Raw genomic sequence first — 16,413 nt, 5'->3', positions numbered from 1 at the left:
TTCACATCCAGTTCTGAAAATTCCACTCACATTTTGACAGCTCTGACAAATTCCACCAGAGCAGCTAAAACCATTCATGACATCATAAAAGTAAATTTACCTATCTCCCGGTGTTAACAGATCCTTTTAAAAAAATCCCATATCCAAATAATCTTCACCAAAACTAATTAGTTCTTCCTTGGACCATACCCTACCAAGTTTCAGTGAACCTTTTCAATTAACCTAAGAGATCATTGAGAGGATCATATAAAAGCCAAATGCTTTGGTTACTAGGAATCTGAAATTTTTTTAAAAAGATGTTTAGGAGAACTGGCAGGATCCATGAACAGAAAGAAAATTAGCATTTCAGACATACTCTTAAATCAGAATAGAAAAAAATTCTGAGATGTGACAATAATTAATAGAGTCTAATCTGTCACATGTGCTTAAGTTCAGTGACAAGTTTTGTTCTGTATGCACTACAGGCAGATCATACTATACAAAGCACATATGGGTAACAGTGCAGAAATTTTAAGCAAATTCAGAAACAGTAAAAGAGAGAACAAAAAATGCAGAATTTAATATGTAGGAGAGATTAAATGAATGATAGAGCAAGGGAAATGGGGATGGTTAGGGTACAAGCAACAAATGATTGATGCAGAAAAGGTGTAAATGGGAAAGCAGAATCAAGAACAGCAGTTGCCATCTGAAACACAGAGGACTCTCGGTTGAGCCTGGAAAGGGTGAACCAAAAGATGACATGATGTTCCTCAAACGTACACGGAATTTCAAGGGAAGGATGTACGAGTCACGGACAGATGAAACAGAATGGGTGTGTGCAAGAAAATTAAAATGATAAGCATCCAAAAGGTCAGGGTTACATTTATGACCTGAATCAAGGTTTTCTGCAAAGTGATCAACCAATCTGTATTAGGTGCCACAATGCATAGTAGACTGCATCGCAAGCAATGAAACGAGTATACTTGATTAAAGCTGGTACTGTGTAAGTAAATGACGACTTCACCTTGGATGATGCTTTGGGGGCCTTGGACATTGAAAAAGATACCAGTTGAAAAGGCAAGTGTTGAATCTATTGGGTTTGACTGAAAATGTTTCAAGGGAAGGAGAATAAGTGTTGTGGGAAACTCAGTGCAACACAGTGCTGAAATGGTCAGTGGTGACATCACACTGGAAATGGCAGAAAAAACAAAGGGTAATCCATTGAATGTCGATGTTTAAGGACAATGGGAAAGATCACAGTGAGAAATAGAATGGAAATGGTCAATACCCTGTCAACTAAAGTAGTAGTACATTGTTAAAACAGAGGCAATGGCGATGAGAGAAACTGTGAGAACAGAATAAAATCCCTGCAGGATGTGCAGCAAGGCAAAGTTAGAGTCTTTACTGCACAGAAAAAGGGGTAACATCTCCACACCGGTCTTCAAGCATCTATTCAATCTAATCTGTTCTTTCTTGTGCCATACCCTACCAAGTTGTATGGAATGGTCTTTTAAGTGGTCATCTAAATATTGCTTAAATATCAAAGATTCCTGCCTCTACCATTTTAGTGAGTTCCAGCATAGGTTAGGTGCATTAGTCAGGGGAAAATGCAGAGTAACGGTGAATGGGTCTGGGTGGGAAACTCTTCAGACAATTCGTGTGAACTTGCTAGGCCAAAGGGCCTGCAACATTGCAGGGATTCTATGATTCCAGATATCCACAACAGTCTTGGTGACCTTTTTGATCTCCCCTTAAATTCCACCTAAACCGAAGGGTCACTGGACCCGAAATGTTAACTCTGATTTCTCCTCACAGATGCTGTCAGATCTGTTGAGCTTTTCCAGCAATTTCTGTTTTCATTTCTAATTTACAGCTTCCGTGTTTCTTTTGGTTTTTTTATTAAACCTCCTACCCCTTATCTTAAATCTCAGACATACCAATAGATTCAAGAAGAGCTTCGTCCCCGTTGTTATTAGACTTCGGAATGAACCTCTCAAATTTTAAATTTAATGTTGATCACACTTTGTATTCTTCGCTCTATTACCCTAAAGCACGTTGTATGATATGACCTACCTGTACAGTACTGCACATAAAACAAAACTTAGCACTGTACCTACATACATGTAACAATAATAATTAAAATTAAAACTGCGATCCCTCTAGTAAAGAATGGATTTTCCCTCTACTGGGAAAAATATTCCCAGGACAACAAATATCATTGTAGGGTTTGTTTGCACAAGCAGAACAGTGCGAGACGAATTTCAGTAACATATTCAGAGAGCAGGGATGAACCGAGGACGGATTAAAGTAACTCCTGTACTGTACCTGCGCCCTGCTCCGTCTTGCAGCGCTCTTTACTGTACAGGATTGACTTTCTCTTCCTGAGTCTCACAGTTTCGGAGGCTGCAGCGTGTCTACCCAAAAACAGTTTTCTGCGAAGTGTATCCATTCTGTCTGTTGCACTTGGTGCAGGGCAATCTTCACTGTTCTATTCCGCTTCCGGCCACGTGACATCACCCAGCCGAGCCGCGAGCTCCATTCAGTGAATCAGCGCGCGGGGCTACCAGGCGCACGCGTGGGACGGGCCAATCGTCCCGGCTTGATGGCGGCCAAGGAGTGGGTGACGGCGCGCCTCTCCTGGAAAAACTACGAACACCAGAAGAACTTGCGACAGTTGCGCCTGCGCTCTCCCCGCTGGGGGGCGGGATTTCATGCCGTCGATTGGTACCTTCTCCCCTGAGCAGCTGAGAGGTGACTAGAGCCAATGAGGAGAGCGGCTGGGGGAGGGGGATGATACAGTGAGAGTGTAGCGCTGGCTTGTACCGAGGTGGTTTGCAGCCTGACCCAGCTCGGGACAGACGATAGGAAGGTAAATCTTGTGCATTCCTTTCCTCCATTCCTGGAGCAGCACTACCAAGTTCTTTAACGTAAAGTTTTGGGAAATGCAAGTACAATTTCAAAGTTTAATTTTCCGTCTTCAATGAAAAGCGGCGTATCGGTGAAAGTTTAGTCTGACCTAAAAGCTATATCTGAGACCTTGCAGCTATATCGAGATATTTTAAAAGAGAAAAGCGTGGAAATATATTATTTGATCGTTGTAATTTTGTTAAAACTCCGCAGTTTTGGTTAATTGACGCTGGTGACAGCCTCAGAAAATGGATTAACCTCACCCAGTTGCCGTTGGCTGTTGTATTTTTACCTCCCACCCCGACGAGCACACATGCACAAACATTCTCAACACAAGGTCATTTTTCAGATCTGTTTAATGTTGAAAGTTCACCAGAGTTCAACTCTGAGCTGATCAACTCTCTCCTGCCTTTTTAAAGGCAAATTAGAAATTCTGGAAATAGACAGCAGGCCTAGCAGAATCTGTTTAAAACAGTTTAATTTTTGGCTATCTTATATTTTTATATCTCCAAGCTGGATGTAAGAAATTTATATTGGGCAACGGAGAAGGGATAGTGAAACTAAAAAGCAAGAAGTGAGACTGGAGTCCTGTCGCGCAGAAGTAATTCATCTATTTAAGTCAATAAGCAGTGCTTTGTTCTCAGTTTAAAAACAGAAAATGCTGGTAACAGTCAGTATGGTCAGGCAGTATCTGTGAAGACAATTAGGGTTAATCTTTCAGGTCATTGACTTTTCGACAGAACGCTGTGAGTAAGCGAAACGTGGCGCTGTACAGAACAGTTGGAATTTATGGTGGTGGAGCTCAAGATGTTACGAAGTAATTTTGTGCTCCGAACCAAGAGAGATCGAGCGCTTCCATAATCCAAAATAAGTAGGGACAGCGAGATCTGGTTTCGTGAAGTTGACTGGATAGTATAGTGGAAGGTTTAGATTGGTTGCGAAGATGGATTTGCATCTAGAGCGCACCACACCTGGCAGGATTAATCCAGTTAATCTAAACAATGCTGCCAATTCTTAACATCTCGCTGAGAAAGAAATAGTAACCAGAATGGAAATATCAACAGGCTAGCAGGGAAAGTTATTGTTGAATGTCTAATACATATGGTGTAACAGACAGGACCGGTTTAAAAAAAAACTGGGATGTAGGTTGTGTTAGTTTGTCCAGCATTTATTGTCCATTGCAAGTTGCCCTTGAGAAGATGGTGGTAAACTGTGTCAGTACACCCATAATACCAGTAAGGAAGGAGTTCCAGGATTCTGACCCTGAAATATTTCCAAAGTTAAATATCACACAACACCAGATTATAGTCGCAACAGGTTTATTCGGAAGCACAAACTTTGGGAGGCACTGCCTCTTCATTAGGTAGTTGAGGAACGTGACGAAAATGAGGGCTGGCGATCAGAGTCGAAATTAGTGGTGCTGGGAAAGTACAGCAGTTCAGGCAGCATCTGAGGAACAGGAAAATCGACGTTTGCAAAAGCCCACTCCTCAGATGCTGTCTGAACTGCTGTGCTTTTCCAGAACCACTCTAATCTTGAAGTTGTGGAACATGACCATATGACACAGAATTTATAGCAAAAGGTTTACAGTGCCATGGAGCTGTAATGTTATATTAAAGAACTTTTGATTAAAAATCACACCTCACCAGGTTACAGTTTGATTCAGTCTCCCATCTTTTAGAATGGGATATGATTAGATTCCCTAGTGTGGAAACAGGCCCTTCGGCCAACAAGTCCACACTGACCCTCCGAAGAGTAACCCATCCTCCTCTGACGAATGCTCCTAACAACTATGGACAATTTAGCACGGCCAATTCACCTAACCTGCACATCTTTGGACTGTGGGATGAAACCCACGCAGACACGTGGAGAATGTGCAAACTCCACACAGACAGTTGCCTGAGGCTGGAATCGAACCTGTGACCCTGGTGCTGTGATGTAGCAGTGCTAACCACTGCCCCACCCCCACCCCCACCCCCACCCCCACCCCCACCCCCACGGGATATGGTGGTTTAGATTCTTTAATATGTAAATCCCAGAACTACATTCTCAAGGTGGTGTCAGCATTTCTAGTAATAGGTATCATTTCAACTCAGACAATGCATTGTATGTGTGTAGGTAAAGTCTGTCACAATGTTGAGTCAATTCTATTTCTAAAGTGGGGCTTACAGAATCTTACATACTTCCAAATAAACCTGTTCGACTCCACCTGTTGTGGTGATTTCTAACTTTGTCCACTCCAGTCCAACACCGGCACCTCCAAATCATGATATATTTCCAAGTCAGGATGGTGACTGGCTTGGAGAAGATCTTGTAGCCTATGGTGCGCATATGTATCTGCTGCCCTTTTCCTTCTAGCAGTCATGGGTTTGGAAGGTGCTGTCTAAGGAGCCTTGGTGAATATTTGCAGTGCAACTTGTAGATAGTTCAGTGTTTTTGCTGAGCATCTTGTGTTGAAGGGAATGGATGTTTGTAGATGTGCCAGTCAAGTGGGCTGCTTTGTCCTGGAAATCATGTCCATTGTTGTTGGAGCTGCACCCATCCAGGCAAGTCAGTACACTATTCCATTATTCTTCTAACTTGTGCCTTGTAGATAGGATCAATACTCTGTTCAATGCATCTCCTCATCTTTCCTCATAAATCTATTCCCTGCTCTCTTTATCTACTTTTCACTGAAGTGCATTTAAATATGTAGGGGCATTCTTGAGAGAGATCAGGAAGGCAAAGTGGGGATATAAGTGTCTGCTAAGGTTAAGGATAGTCTAAAGAGATTCTACAAGTACATTAAGAGCAAGAAGGCAACGAGAGAGAGAGAGAGTTGGGTCTCTTAAAGATCAAAGAGGTTGTCTGTGTTGAGCCTCAGGAGATGGGAGTGATGTTAAATAAATACGCCTGTTTTTACTTTGGAGAAATAAATGGAAGCTACAGAACTCTGAAATAAATATTGATTTGAAATATTTTAGATGAACAAGTGCTGGAAGTCTTAGAAAATATAAAGATGGATAAATCTCTGGGACCTGATCTAGGGTACCCCAAGGTGTTGTGGGGAGTTAGGGAGGAGTTTGCAGGGACCTTGCAAAAATATTTATATCATCCATAACTATGGGTGAGATGCCGGAGGATTGGGGAATGGCTAATGTTGTGTCTTTGTTTAAGAAGGGATGGAAGAAAGAACCTGGAAACTAAAAACGTGACTTCAGGGATGGCTAAGTTAAAGAGGCATAAAGATGTACAGTATGGAAACAGACACTTTGGTCCAATTCGTCCATGCCAACTAGACATCCCTAAATTAATCTAGTCCTATTTGCCAGCACTTGGCCCATATCCCTCTGAACAGTTCCTATTCAGATACAATTACAGCATTAAAAAAGCATCAGCTTCCACCACTACTTCTGGCACCTCATTCCATACAAGCACTACCCTCTGTGTGAAAACATTATCCTTGGGTCCCTTTTAAAACTTTCCCTTCTCGCCCTAAATTTGTGCCCTCTCGTTCTGGACTCCCCCACTTGAAGGAAAAGACCTTGGCTATTTAACCTATCCATGCCCCTCATGATTTTATAAACCTCTATAAGGTCACACGTCCGCCTCCGAAACACTATTCAGCCCCTCCCTATAGCTCAAACCCTCCAATCCTGGCAACGTCCTTGTAAATCTTTTCTGAACCCTTTCAGGTTTCACAACATTCTTCCTCTAGGAAGGAGACCAGAATTGCGCGCACAATTCCAAAAGTGGCAATGTCCTGTGCAGCTGCAACATTATTGAAGGTGATTCTGAAAAATGGGACTAATATGCATTTGGAGAGGCAAGGAATGATTACGAATAGTCAGTATGGTTTCGTGCAAGGGAAATTATGTCTCATTGAGATTTTTGAGGAAGCAACCAAGAATCTTGTTGAGGGCAGAGTGGTAGACATTGTTTTCTTGGAGTTTATTAAAGTCTTTGAGGTTTCACATGGTAGATTAATTAGTAAAGTTAAATCACATGAGATTCAGGATGAGCTTGCTAATTGGATGCAAAATTGGCTTAATGGCAGACGATAAACTGGTGAGAGACGGTGGTTTTTCGTATTGGATGCTTGTTACCAGCAGTGTTCAACAGGGACCAGTGCTGGGTCCACTGTTCATCATTTATAAACGATTTGAAAGAGAATATAGAAGGCATGGTTATAAGTTTGTAAATGAAGCTAAAGTTGGTGGCACAGTGGACAGTGAAGAAGGTTATCTTAAGATCACAAAGAGATACTGATCAATTGGGTCAATGGGCTGAGGAGTGGCAGATGGAGTTTAATTTGGATATATGCAAAGTATTGCATTTTTGTAATATGAACAATGGCGGGACTTATACAATTAAAAGTAGGGCCTTGGGCAATGTTGTCGAAGAGAGACCATGGGCTTCAAATTCATAATTCTTTGAAGTTTCTGTCACATGTAGACAGGGTGATTAAGTAGCAATTTAGCACACTTGCCCTCATTGCTCAGTTCTTCAAGTGTAAGAATTGGGATGTCATTTTAAGATTGTATAGGATGTTGGGAAGGCATCTTTTGGAGAAATGTCCAGTTCTCTTATAGTAAAGATATTAAACTGGAGAAACTTCAGAAAAGTTTTGCCAGGATGTTGCTGTGAATGAAGGGTTTGATTTATTAGACTGGCACTTTTTTTTTACAAGTCTGTAGGAGACTGAAAGGTCACCTTTTTTGAGGTTTATAAAATCATGAGGGGTATAGATGTGGTGAATTGCAGATGCCTTTTCCCAAGGGAGGGAGATTGCAAATCTCTGGGCATATTTTTGAGGTGAGAAAAGAGAGACATGAGGCAACCTTTTTTTTAAAGAGTGGTTGGCATATGGAATTAACTTCACAGGTGGATCCAGATACAGTTAAAATGTTTAAAAGACATTTGGATAAGAACACAAATAGGGAATGTTTGGAACGATATGGACCAAATGCAGGCAGGTGGCACTAATTTAGTTGAGGATTATAGTTGGCGTGGACTAGTTTGGGCTGTATGACTCTCTTCAACTTATAATAGCAACTTCCACATTATCACGACTCTGGATGGTGTTTCTTCTGAAAACTCGAACTGATTTCCTTCAGTTTTACTATTCTCCACAAGTGAAATCACTTTCTCTGCATCTACTTGATTCCACATATTTAATAATTTAAAAGACATTTGTTGTTTTCTTTTCAGAATTTACACTGGAGGACATATAATATACCTTTTGGTAAATATGTTTGCAAATCAGAAATTGAGACTGGTCATTTTTGAGCTTGGTTTAACTTTTTTGTTTTACATTTCACTTTGGTCTCATGTCTTCTTTCACTTGGCACAGGGTTTCTGCCTTCCTTGGTTGTGATGTCATCTGTGTAAGTTACCATGCCGACTGAAGGAGAACCTACAACGTTTGCCAAACTTCTGCACCTGATGTTCCTCTCCACCTTCTGGGGAATGCAGATATGGGTCACATTTATATCGGGTAAGTGTCTCCTCTCTCCTGTACTTTTTTAAATTTCTGAAATGGGGACATGTACAGCATTGGCTTGACCAGCCTTTATTGCCCATCCTACTTGCCCAGGGAGCAGTTTAAAATCAGCCACATTGCTGTGGATCTGAATTCGCTTGTTGGCCAGAGCAGTTAAGGATGGCAGATTTCCTTCCCTAAAGGACATTACTGAACAGTTGTTGATTAATGGTCACCATTAGGCTAGCTTTTTATTCTTTTTTTTATTATTGAATTCAAACTTCACCACTAACATTCAAATCTTTGATCCGAGAATATTAACTGGAATTCTGGATTACGAGTCTAGTGACATTACCACTAAGTCATTGCCTCCCCTGTAATTGATTCTTTTGTTGAATCACTACTATTGATAGTTAATACTTGTTTCCATTCTCTATAGTTTAATGGGGTCGAACATGCATCCATACATGCATTTGTTTTAGGCAATGGAGTATAATTGGAAAGCTGTTCAATAGCTTCAGTTTCTCATGTCTCCTACCTAACAACATTTTTCAAAGGCGTACATGCAATTCTATGTCTCAATAAAGATGTGATCAAAGCCACTGCATCAAACTGACTTGAAAAATTAAATTCTGTAATCCAATTAGTTTTACTGTGATCATGAAATCCAGTAGTCTTACCTAGGATGTACAAGAAAGTGATTTACAAATGCTTTGAGATGTGTACTTCTCACTATTTGTCCTTAAAAGCAAATCCAATATTTCATTAGTTGTACTGTGGGGGAAAGAAATATTAAAGAATAAAGTGCAGCTTCTATGATGAAAGAAATTATAATTTTTGGTATTCTTTCCAATGCCTTTGAAGTGTGATGTGATTCTGTATTGGAATGGAAAAATTCATAATGTACATATGAAACCTCACAATTGCAGCTCACAAAAGCACAGATTTAGCTTGTCGAATTACTATAGCCCATCTAACTACCCACAATCTCAAATTATCCCAGAGCAGACGCTCGATTTAAATAAGCTGATACTTTTCTTCAACTCTTGTATTCAAAGTCATGAATAATACTCTCTGTAATAGTTGAACATTGTCGCCTCTTTTCCTACTCAACATCTCTTTATGCTTAGACACAATCAACCAGAACATTGGAGTTTGTCCAACACATTAGAACTCCCCTTGTACAGTTCTGTGTGTTTCTCCTTTTCGGCACTTCAAAGTCCTTTTGTTCGTTATTAGTGGCAAGTACCCATGTTCTTGAATTTCCTCCCTACATCTGTTTCTTTTTTTACCCCTGGTAAAAAGGGGAGCACTTTGGGGCCAGTGACCATAATTCTGAGTTTTAAAATAGTGATGGAAAAGGATAGACCAGATCTAACAGTTAATCTTCTAAATTGGAAGAAGGCCAATTTTGACGTTATTAGGCAAGAACTTTCAAAAGCTGATTGGGGGCAGATGTTCACAGATAAAGGGAGGCTGGAAAATGGGATGCCTTCAGAAATGAGATAACGAGAGGAAGTATATTCCTGTTTGGGTGAAAGGAAAGGTTGATAGGTATAGGGAATGCTGGATGTCTAAAGGAATTTGAGGGTTTGGTTAAGAAAAAGAAGGAAGCGTATGTCAGGCATAGACAAGATAGATAGTGAATCCTTAGAGTAAAAAGGCAGTAGGAGTATACTTAAAGGAGAAATTAGGAGGGCAAAAAGGGGACATGAGATCGTTTTGGCAAATACCATTAAGGAGAATCCAAAGGGATTTTACAAATACATCAAGGACAAAAGGGTAACTAGGGAGAGAATAGGGTGCTTCAAAGATCAGCAATGCAGTCTTTGTGTGGAGCTGCAGAAAATGGGGGAGCTACTAAACGAGTATTTTGTGTCAGTATTTACTGTGGAAAAGGACATGGAAGACGTAGAATGTAGGGAAATAGATGGTGACATCTTGAAAAATGTCTATATTAGAGGAGGAAGTGCTGGATGTCTTGAAACACAAAGCTGGATTAAATTCCCTAGACCTGATCAGATGTACCTGAGAACTTTGTGGAAAGCTAGGGAAGTGATTGCTGGGCCTCTTACTGAGAGATTTGTATCATTGATAGTCACAGATGAGATGTTGAAAGACTGGAGGTTGGCTAATGTAGTGCCACTGTTTAAGAAAGTTGGTAAGGACAAGCCAGAGAACTACAGACCAGTGAGCCTGATGTTGGTGGTGGGCAAGTTGTTCGATGGAATCCTGAGGGACAGGATGTACATGTATTTGGAAAGGCAAGGACTGATTTAGGGATCGTCAACATGGCTTTGTCCGTGGGAAATCATGTCTCAAACTTGACTGAGTTTTTTGAAGAAGTGACAGTGGATTGATGAGGGCAGAGGGGTAGATGTGATCCAAATGGACTTCAATAAGGTGTTTGACAAGGTTTCCCATGGAAGACTGGTGAGTAAGCGTGGATCTCATGGAATACAGGAAGAACTAGTCATTTGGATACTGAACTGGCTCAAGGATAGAAGACAGAGGGTGATGGTGGAGTTTTTTCAGACTGGAGGCCTGTGACCAGTGGAGTGCCACAAGGATCAGTGCTGGGTCCACTTCTTTTTGTCATTTACATAAATGATTTGGGTATGAGCATAAGAGGTATAGTTAGTAAGTTTGCTGATGACACCAAAATTTGAGGTGTAGTGGACAGCAAAGAAGGTTACCTCAGGTTACAACGGAATCTTGATCAGATGAGCCAATGGGCTGAGAAGTGGCAGATGGAGTTTAATTTAGATAAATGTAAGGTGCTGCATTTTGGGAAAGCAAATCTTCGAGGACTTATACCCTTAATGGTAAGGTCCTAGGGAGTGTTGCTGAACAAAGAGACCATGGAGAGCAGGTTCACAGCTTGAAAGTGGAGTCGCAGGTAGATAGGATAGTGAAGAAGGCATTTGGTATGCTTTCCTTTATTGGTCAGAGTATTGAGTACAGGAATTGGAAGGTCATGTTGTGGCTGTACAGGACATTGGTTAGTCCATTGTTGGAATATTGCGTGCAATTGTGGTTTCCTTCCTATCGGAAAGACGGTGTGAAACTTGAACGGGTTCAGAAAAGATTGACAAGGGTTTGCCTGGGTCGGAAGATTTGATCTACAGGGAGAGGTTGAATAGGCTAGGGCTGTTTTCCCTGGAGTGATGGAGGCTGAAGGGTGACCTCATAGAGGTTTATAAAGTCATAAGGGGCATGGATGGGGTAAACAGACCAAGTCTTTTCCTTGGGGTGGAGGAGTCCGGAACTAGAGGGCATAGGTTTAGGGTGCGAGTGGAAAGGTATAAAAAGGACCTAAGGGGCAAGTGTTTCACGCAGAAGGTGGTATGTAAGTGGAATGAGCTGCCAGAGGAAGTGGAGGAAGCTAGTACAATTGCGACATTTAAAGGCATCTGGGTGGGTATGTGAACAGGAAGGGTTTGGGGGGATATGGCAGGTGGGACTAGATTGGCTTGGGATATCTGGTTGGCATGGACGATTTGGACCAAAGGGCCTGTTTCCATGCTGTACATCTGAGTCACTTGTTGGAATGAGGGACTGTAGAAAACAATTCTATAGTCCATCTGATGTATTAAAACTCGAAAAATAATTGTTTGTAGTGATTCTGTTAGAGGTTGCCCTATTTCCTTTCCATATTTTACAAAAAGTACATATTTGTATGTACTACATTCATATGAATTATAGATACAAATGAGGGCTATTTGGTTTCTCAAACCTGTTTCGTCATGTGGTAAGATGTGGCTGATTTGATTATGGCCTCTATCTTCCATTTAACTTTCTTGTCATGAATGATTTTATCTCCGATTTAAGTTTCCATTGCTGACTTCCCCAGGCGTGTATGAAAACTGCTGCGCTTGATTAAGACTCAAGATCGATAAATATGACAGTGTTAACATCAATATTTACATTAATAAGTAACCCTCACCCAGTTTAATATTGGCATCAGAAAACCTGCAGTACTGCACAATATTTTTGTAATTGTTATTGCTTATGCATAATTATCTCATTGGCCATCCATAATTGCCATTTACAGCTTCGCAAAATATAATTAGTGAGGTAAAGGATTTCATACTGAACTGCATAAACTTATGGTAAATACAGTGAGCAATAACCAATGGCCAAAGACTGATTTTGGATGATTTTTAAGTTTCCTCTTTACTGTACAACCTATAGTTGACTTTGTATTGCCGTCCTCATCAATAATTTAATCAAAAGTTCTTAATCTCATTTTGTTTGTTCTACAGGTCTGATCATGGGCAGTAACCTCACGAGACACACATTCGGCTTCATTCAGAGCAGACTTTTTCCATACTACTTTCACCTTGGATCTTTCTGTGCCTTCTTTAATTTAACCATCTTTGCAATGTATCATCCCAGTGAGTTGTTAACTGAAGAAGAGACATTTCAGGTAACATTGTGTTTTTAATTGGACAATGAGAGCATGTTGAAGTTAATAGTCATCATTCTGGGTGGGACGTAACCCTTTCATCGCGAATGTTTTTATTTTTTTCCAGGATTGGTCTGGATTACATACAATCTCTTGTTAACTTTGTCACAGGTTCTGCTGCTTTTGAGCAACAATGCTAGAGACAAAAATACTGCAGATGCTGGAATCCAAGGTAGACAAGCTGGAGGCTAGAAGAACACAGTAAGCATCAGGAAGTGGAGAAGTCAAAGTTTCGGGTATAACCCTTCTTCATCTGCAGTTTTTTTTTGTCAAATACGTTGACTTCTCCACCTCTTGATCTTGCCTAGCTTGCTGTGTTCTTCCAGCCTCCTGCTTGTCTACTTTGAGCAACAATGCAGTGTGCTACAATTGTTTTGCTGTCTTTTATGGGGCCTTCCCTGCAGCTATCACATATTGGCTGCTATCTGGTATCTTGTCATCGCATAAAAAAATTAGGAATTATTGAGAACTGCTGAACCCTCAAGAGGATGTTGAATAGCAGTCAAAGGTGCGTCCAGAAATCTGGGAATATCTGCTGAATTAGGATCCATCATTGTATTGCTGCATATTGTGTGATAGTTCATCAAAACACTATATCCTGCTTAACTGCAGCATCACCTTGGGAGGGGTAGGAGAGGAGGCTCTCACACTGGCGATTGTCAGGCTGTTCCTACAAAATGAGTTAAGGCATCTAATTTGTGCTGAATGCAGTAACCTAAATTAAAGAATATCGAGTTGGTTTCTTATCTGATCCCTCATGCCAATGCTTGTAAGATGCATGCTCACCCAGCATTCTCTTAGACTATTTTAAATTTGTATTAAAATGTCAAAAAGATGGTATTTATTCAATTTGCTGTTTTTCATTGGAGTCTTGCTGGTGTTCTAAATGAAATATATTTTGAGAGCCTTATGCTAATTCTGGACTATCTTTAGCCCACAGTAGAAATCTGCCTTAAATTTGATCAATATATTGGCAGGTTTGAAGACACCTGATGTATATCATGTAGTTGGTGAATGGTAATTCAAAATGATTACATGCAATTTTTTTTCTTACAGATTATTGTTCTTTTCATCTGTGTGACTGTTGCTGGGCTCAATGCACAATGGTTTGGTAAGATAACTTCTGAAATCATGGCTGACATGCATCTGATTGAACAGAGCTGTGGACTGGGGAAAGATATTGGATTATCAACCAACAGAGAGGCTTATAACAAGCTGAAGGAGAGTAACCCCAAATACAAGAAGTTTTCACATCAACTAACCCTGTATCACAATACTTCCTCTTTATGCAACCTGTGTTGCATCATCTGTAATGGGATAAGTTTGTACTACATGGCAGCCAATTTATCCACATTATGAAAGTGTTTTCAGTACAATATTTTAAAGGTTCAGTGTTAAATGGTGAAAACTTCATTTACAAATAATGGAAGGCTGAAAAGCAAACTATTTTGTTGTATTGACTGGTGGACATAAATCCAGTATGATCTCTCCAATAATTATGTATTTTTAAGTGTTCATGCTATTATTTGCAATATTTTAGACAAAAATCAGTGGGAAGTAGAAAATTTTAAATTAGAAGCAACGCTGTTGAAATTCATTAGCGAAGACAAGTCTAGGGTGATAAACCTGAAACAAAAGCTGAAATAGCAGGAGAACCTCAGCAGGTCTGGCAGCATCTATAGAGAGAAAGTGTCAATGTTTTGGGTCTAGTGACCCTTAAACATTGATTCTGCTTTCTCTCCAATCTTTAAGGGCCACTGGACCCAAAATATTGACTCTTTCTCTCCATCAATGCTGCCTGACATGCTAAATTTCTGGTTTCGTTTCCGATTTCCAGCAGTACTCTTTTTAGGGTGGGAAATGTTTAGTTCTATTATAGTTTGACTTAGCGTAGTTTACCCCGTGTTATAATGCATATGTGTAAATAGGCTGTCATACTTTTCCACACCCACAAACTGGGATTGAATAAATTTTGAGAGCTCTGCAATGGGGTTTTTGAGTACAGCCAAGGGAAATTTGCCAGTGTATATATTAATCTTGTGAATTAATTTTTATATGCTCTTTGTCAATGAGAATCCTGCTATTAGATGGACTTGGTTTGTTAGCCTGAAATTGATGTAAGTAAAATTAGAACAGGTTATATATAACCTTTCGAGGAACTTAGAAAACTAGAAGAGATTTTTGATCCATATGTCTAGTCCCAAAATTCAAAACCATGCCCCATGCTAGTCCAACTCTTAATTCTTTTATCCAACAAATTTTAACGTAGATCATACCAACTTGATAACAGTACATAACTCTTTAGGGCAGTCTTGTGTATGTATAATTTTGTATAAGATATAGATTGAATGTATTGTATCAAAAACACTAATGATTTTCCAATGTTGATAAAGAATATTTTGTCACCCTTTTCATTATTGCACTTCTCTAGTTTGTTTTTCATGTACTTTTGATGGCTCATGGTTTTCATATTCATTTTGTTCTTTGTGATGGAAGGTATCACTGGCAAGGCCAGAATTAGTTGCCCATTCTTCATTGTCCTTGCATCGAGTGGTTTGCTCTGCCATTTCAGGGAATGTAATGCCTGCATTTCTCACCAGAGGGCAACTAAAAATCCTACACAGTACTGTAGGTCTGAAGTCACATGTAGGTCAGACAAAATAAGAATAGCTAATTTCCTTTCAGTTAACACAGTGCTGTATTGTCAAATGTTCCTGGGACATACTTTGAATTTTACTATCTACTGTGTTGGAAACTAGCCAAATGGTGACATAAAACAGCTGTCGATCACTGTAAAAACCCATCTGGTTCACGTTGCCCTTTTTAGGGAAGGAAATCAACCATAGTTACCTGATGTGGTGGGGAAATCTCTAGACATAATTGATTGGTGACAGAAATAGTAATCACATGGAAAAAGATGGATTGATTAGGAATTGGATTTCTAAAGGGGAAGTAATATTTGACTAATCTGCTGGAATGTTTTCAAGATGTTACAGCAAGGCTGAATGAGAGTAATGCTATTGATATGGTGTACATGGATGACCAGGTGTTTACAACTATGTGGCACTGTATTAATGGGAATACAAAATTGGTTGAGTGATAGGAAATGGGGTAACAGTAAATAGCTAACTTCTGAGCTGGTGGAAAATTTATAGTGGCTTTTCTCAGAATATGAGCATTTTGCAGTTTTATTCTACCCTTCAAGCTGTCACATTTTTACTTTGAAAAGTAGTTTTGCCACCAATCTCCCTTCTTACAACCTCCTGAGTCCCCTACACTCTATGGTCTTTGCAATCTTGCTGCCATTACTGTCAAGTTCCACACAGGTCCACCACCATTCTGTCTGTTTAGTGACCTCTCTGTTCTCACTGCAATTGGCTTAATAAACCAGAGTGAAAACAATTGTTTGGAATCTTCAGCTTGAGAATAAAATGTAGAAGGCAATCCAGAGCAGCACCACGGGAGTACAGTATTGTCTGGATAGCACTCATTCAATGATAATGAGATGTGATCAGATCATTTGTTCTCACATTTGTGTATGGTTTTCAAATATGGTATTAATGTCTGTTTTTCTAAATAAACTATTTACTGTTGATCA

General features: G+C 40.0%; 2 protein-coding genes across 6 annotated transcripts in view; one reads left to right on the top strand and one right to left on the bottom strand.

The window, feature by feature from the left end:
- The window catches only part of pigb (phosphatidylinositol glycan anchor biosynthesis, class B), a 35,352-nt gene extending 32,873 nt beyond the window's left edge, over positions 1–2,479 (bottom strand). For 2 of the 3 annotated variants that reach the window (XM_072574472.1, XM_072574473.1), the window contains exon 1: positions 2,305–2,479. In XM_072574472.1, the coding sequence (XP_072430573.1) occupies positions 2,305–2,428 (124 nt within the window). In that variant the 5' untranslated portion in view covers positions 2,429–2,479. The remainder of the gene's footprint in view (positions 1–2,304) is intronic. The other variant, XM_072574474.1, reaches the window with a different exon arrangement.
- Positions 2,480–2,720: 241 nt separating this feature from the next.
- LOC140479996 (transmembrane protein 205) lies at positions 2,721–16,410 on the top strand. Of its 3 annotated transcripts, XM_072574470.1 has the most exons (5): positions 2,759–2,848; positions 8,077–8,110; positions 8,219–8,362; positions 12,613–12,776; positions 13,872–16,410. In XM_072574470.1, the coding sequence occupies exons 3-5, from the start codon at positions 8,263–8,265 to the stop codon at positions 14,172–14,174; spliced, it is 567 nt and encodes a 188-aa protein (XP_072430571.1). In that variant the 5' UTR covers positions 2,759–2,848; positions 8,077–8,110; positions 8,219–8,262; the 3' UTR covers positions 14,175–16,410. The 3 variants fall into 3 exon arrangements, with proteins under 3 accessions (XP_072430570.1, XP_072430571.1, XP_072430572.1); XM_072574469.1 differs by lacking the exon at positions 8,077–8,110 and having other exon boundaries at positions 2,721–2,848; XM_072574471.1 differs by lacking the exon at positions 8,077–8,110 and having other exon boundaries at positions 2,803–2,923.
- Positions 16,411–16,413: the final 3 nt, after the last annotated feature.

The sequence above is a fragment of the Chiloscyllium punctatum genome, chromosome 7 (genome assembly GCF_047496795.1).
Source record: "Chiloscyllium punctatum isolate Juve2018m chromosome 7, sChiPun1.3, whole genome shotgun sequence".
Lineage (NCBI taxonomy): Eukaryota > Metazoa > Chordata > Chondrichthyes > Orectolobiformes > Hemiscylliidae > Chiloscyllium > Chiloscyllium punctatum.
The sequence above is the reverse complement of the archived record's forward strand: the minus strand, read 5'-3'. Positions and strand labels throughout refer to the sequence as shown.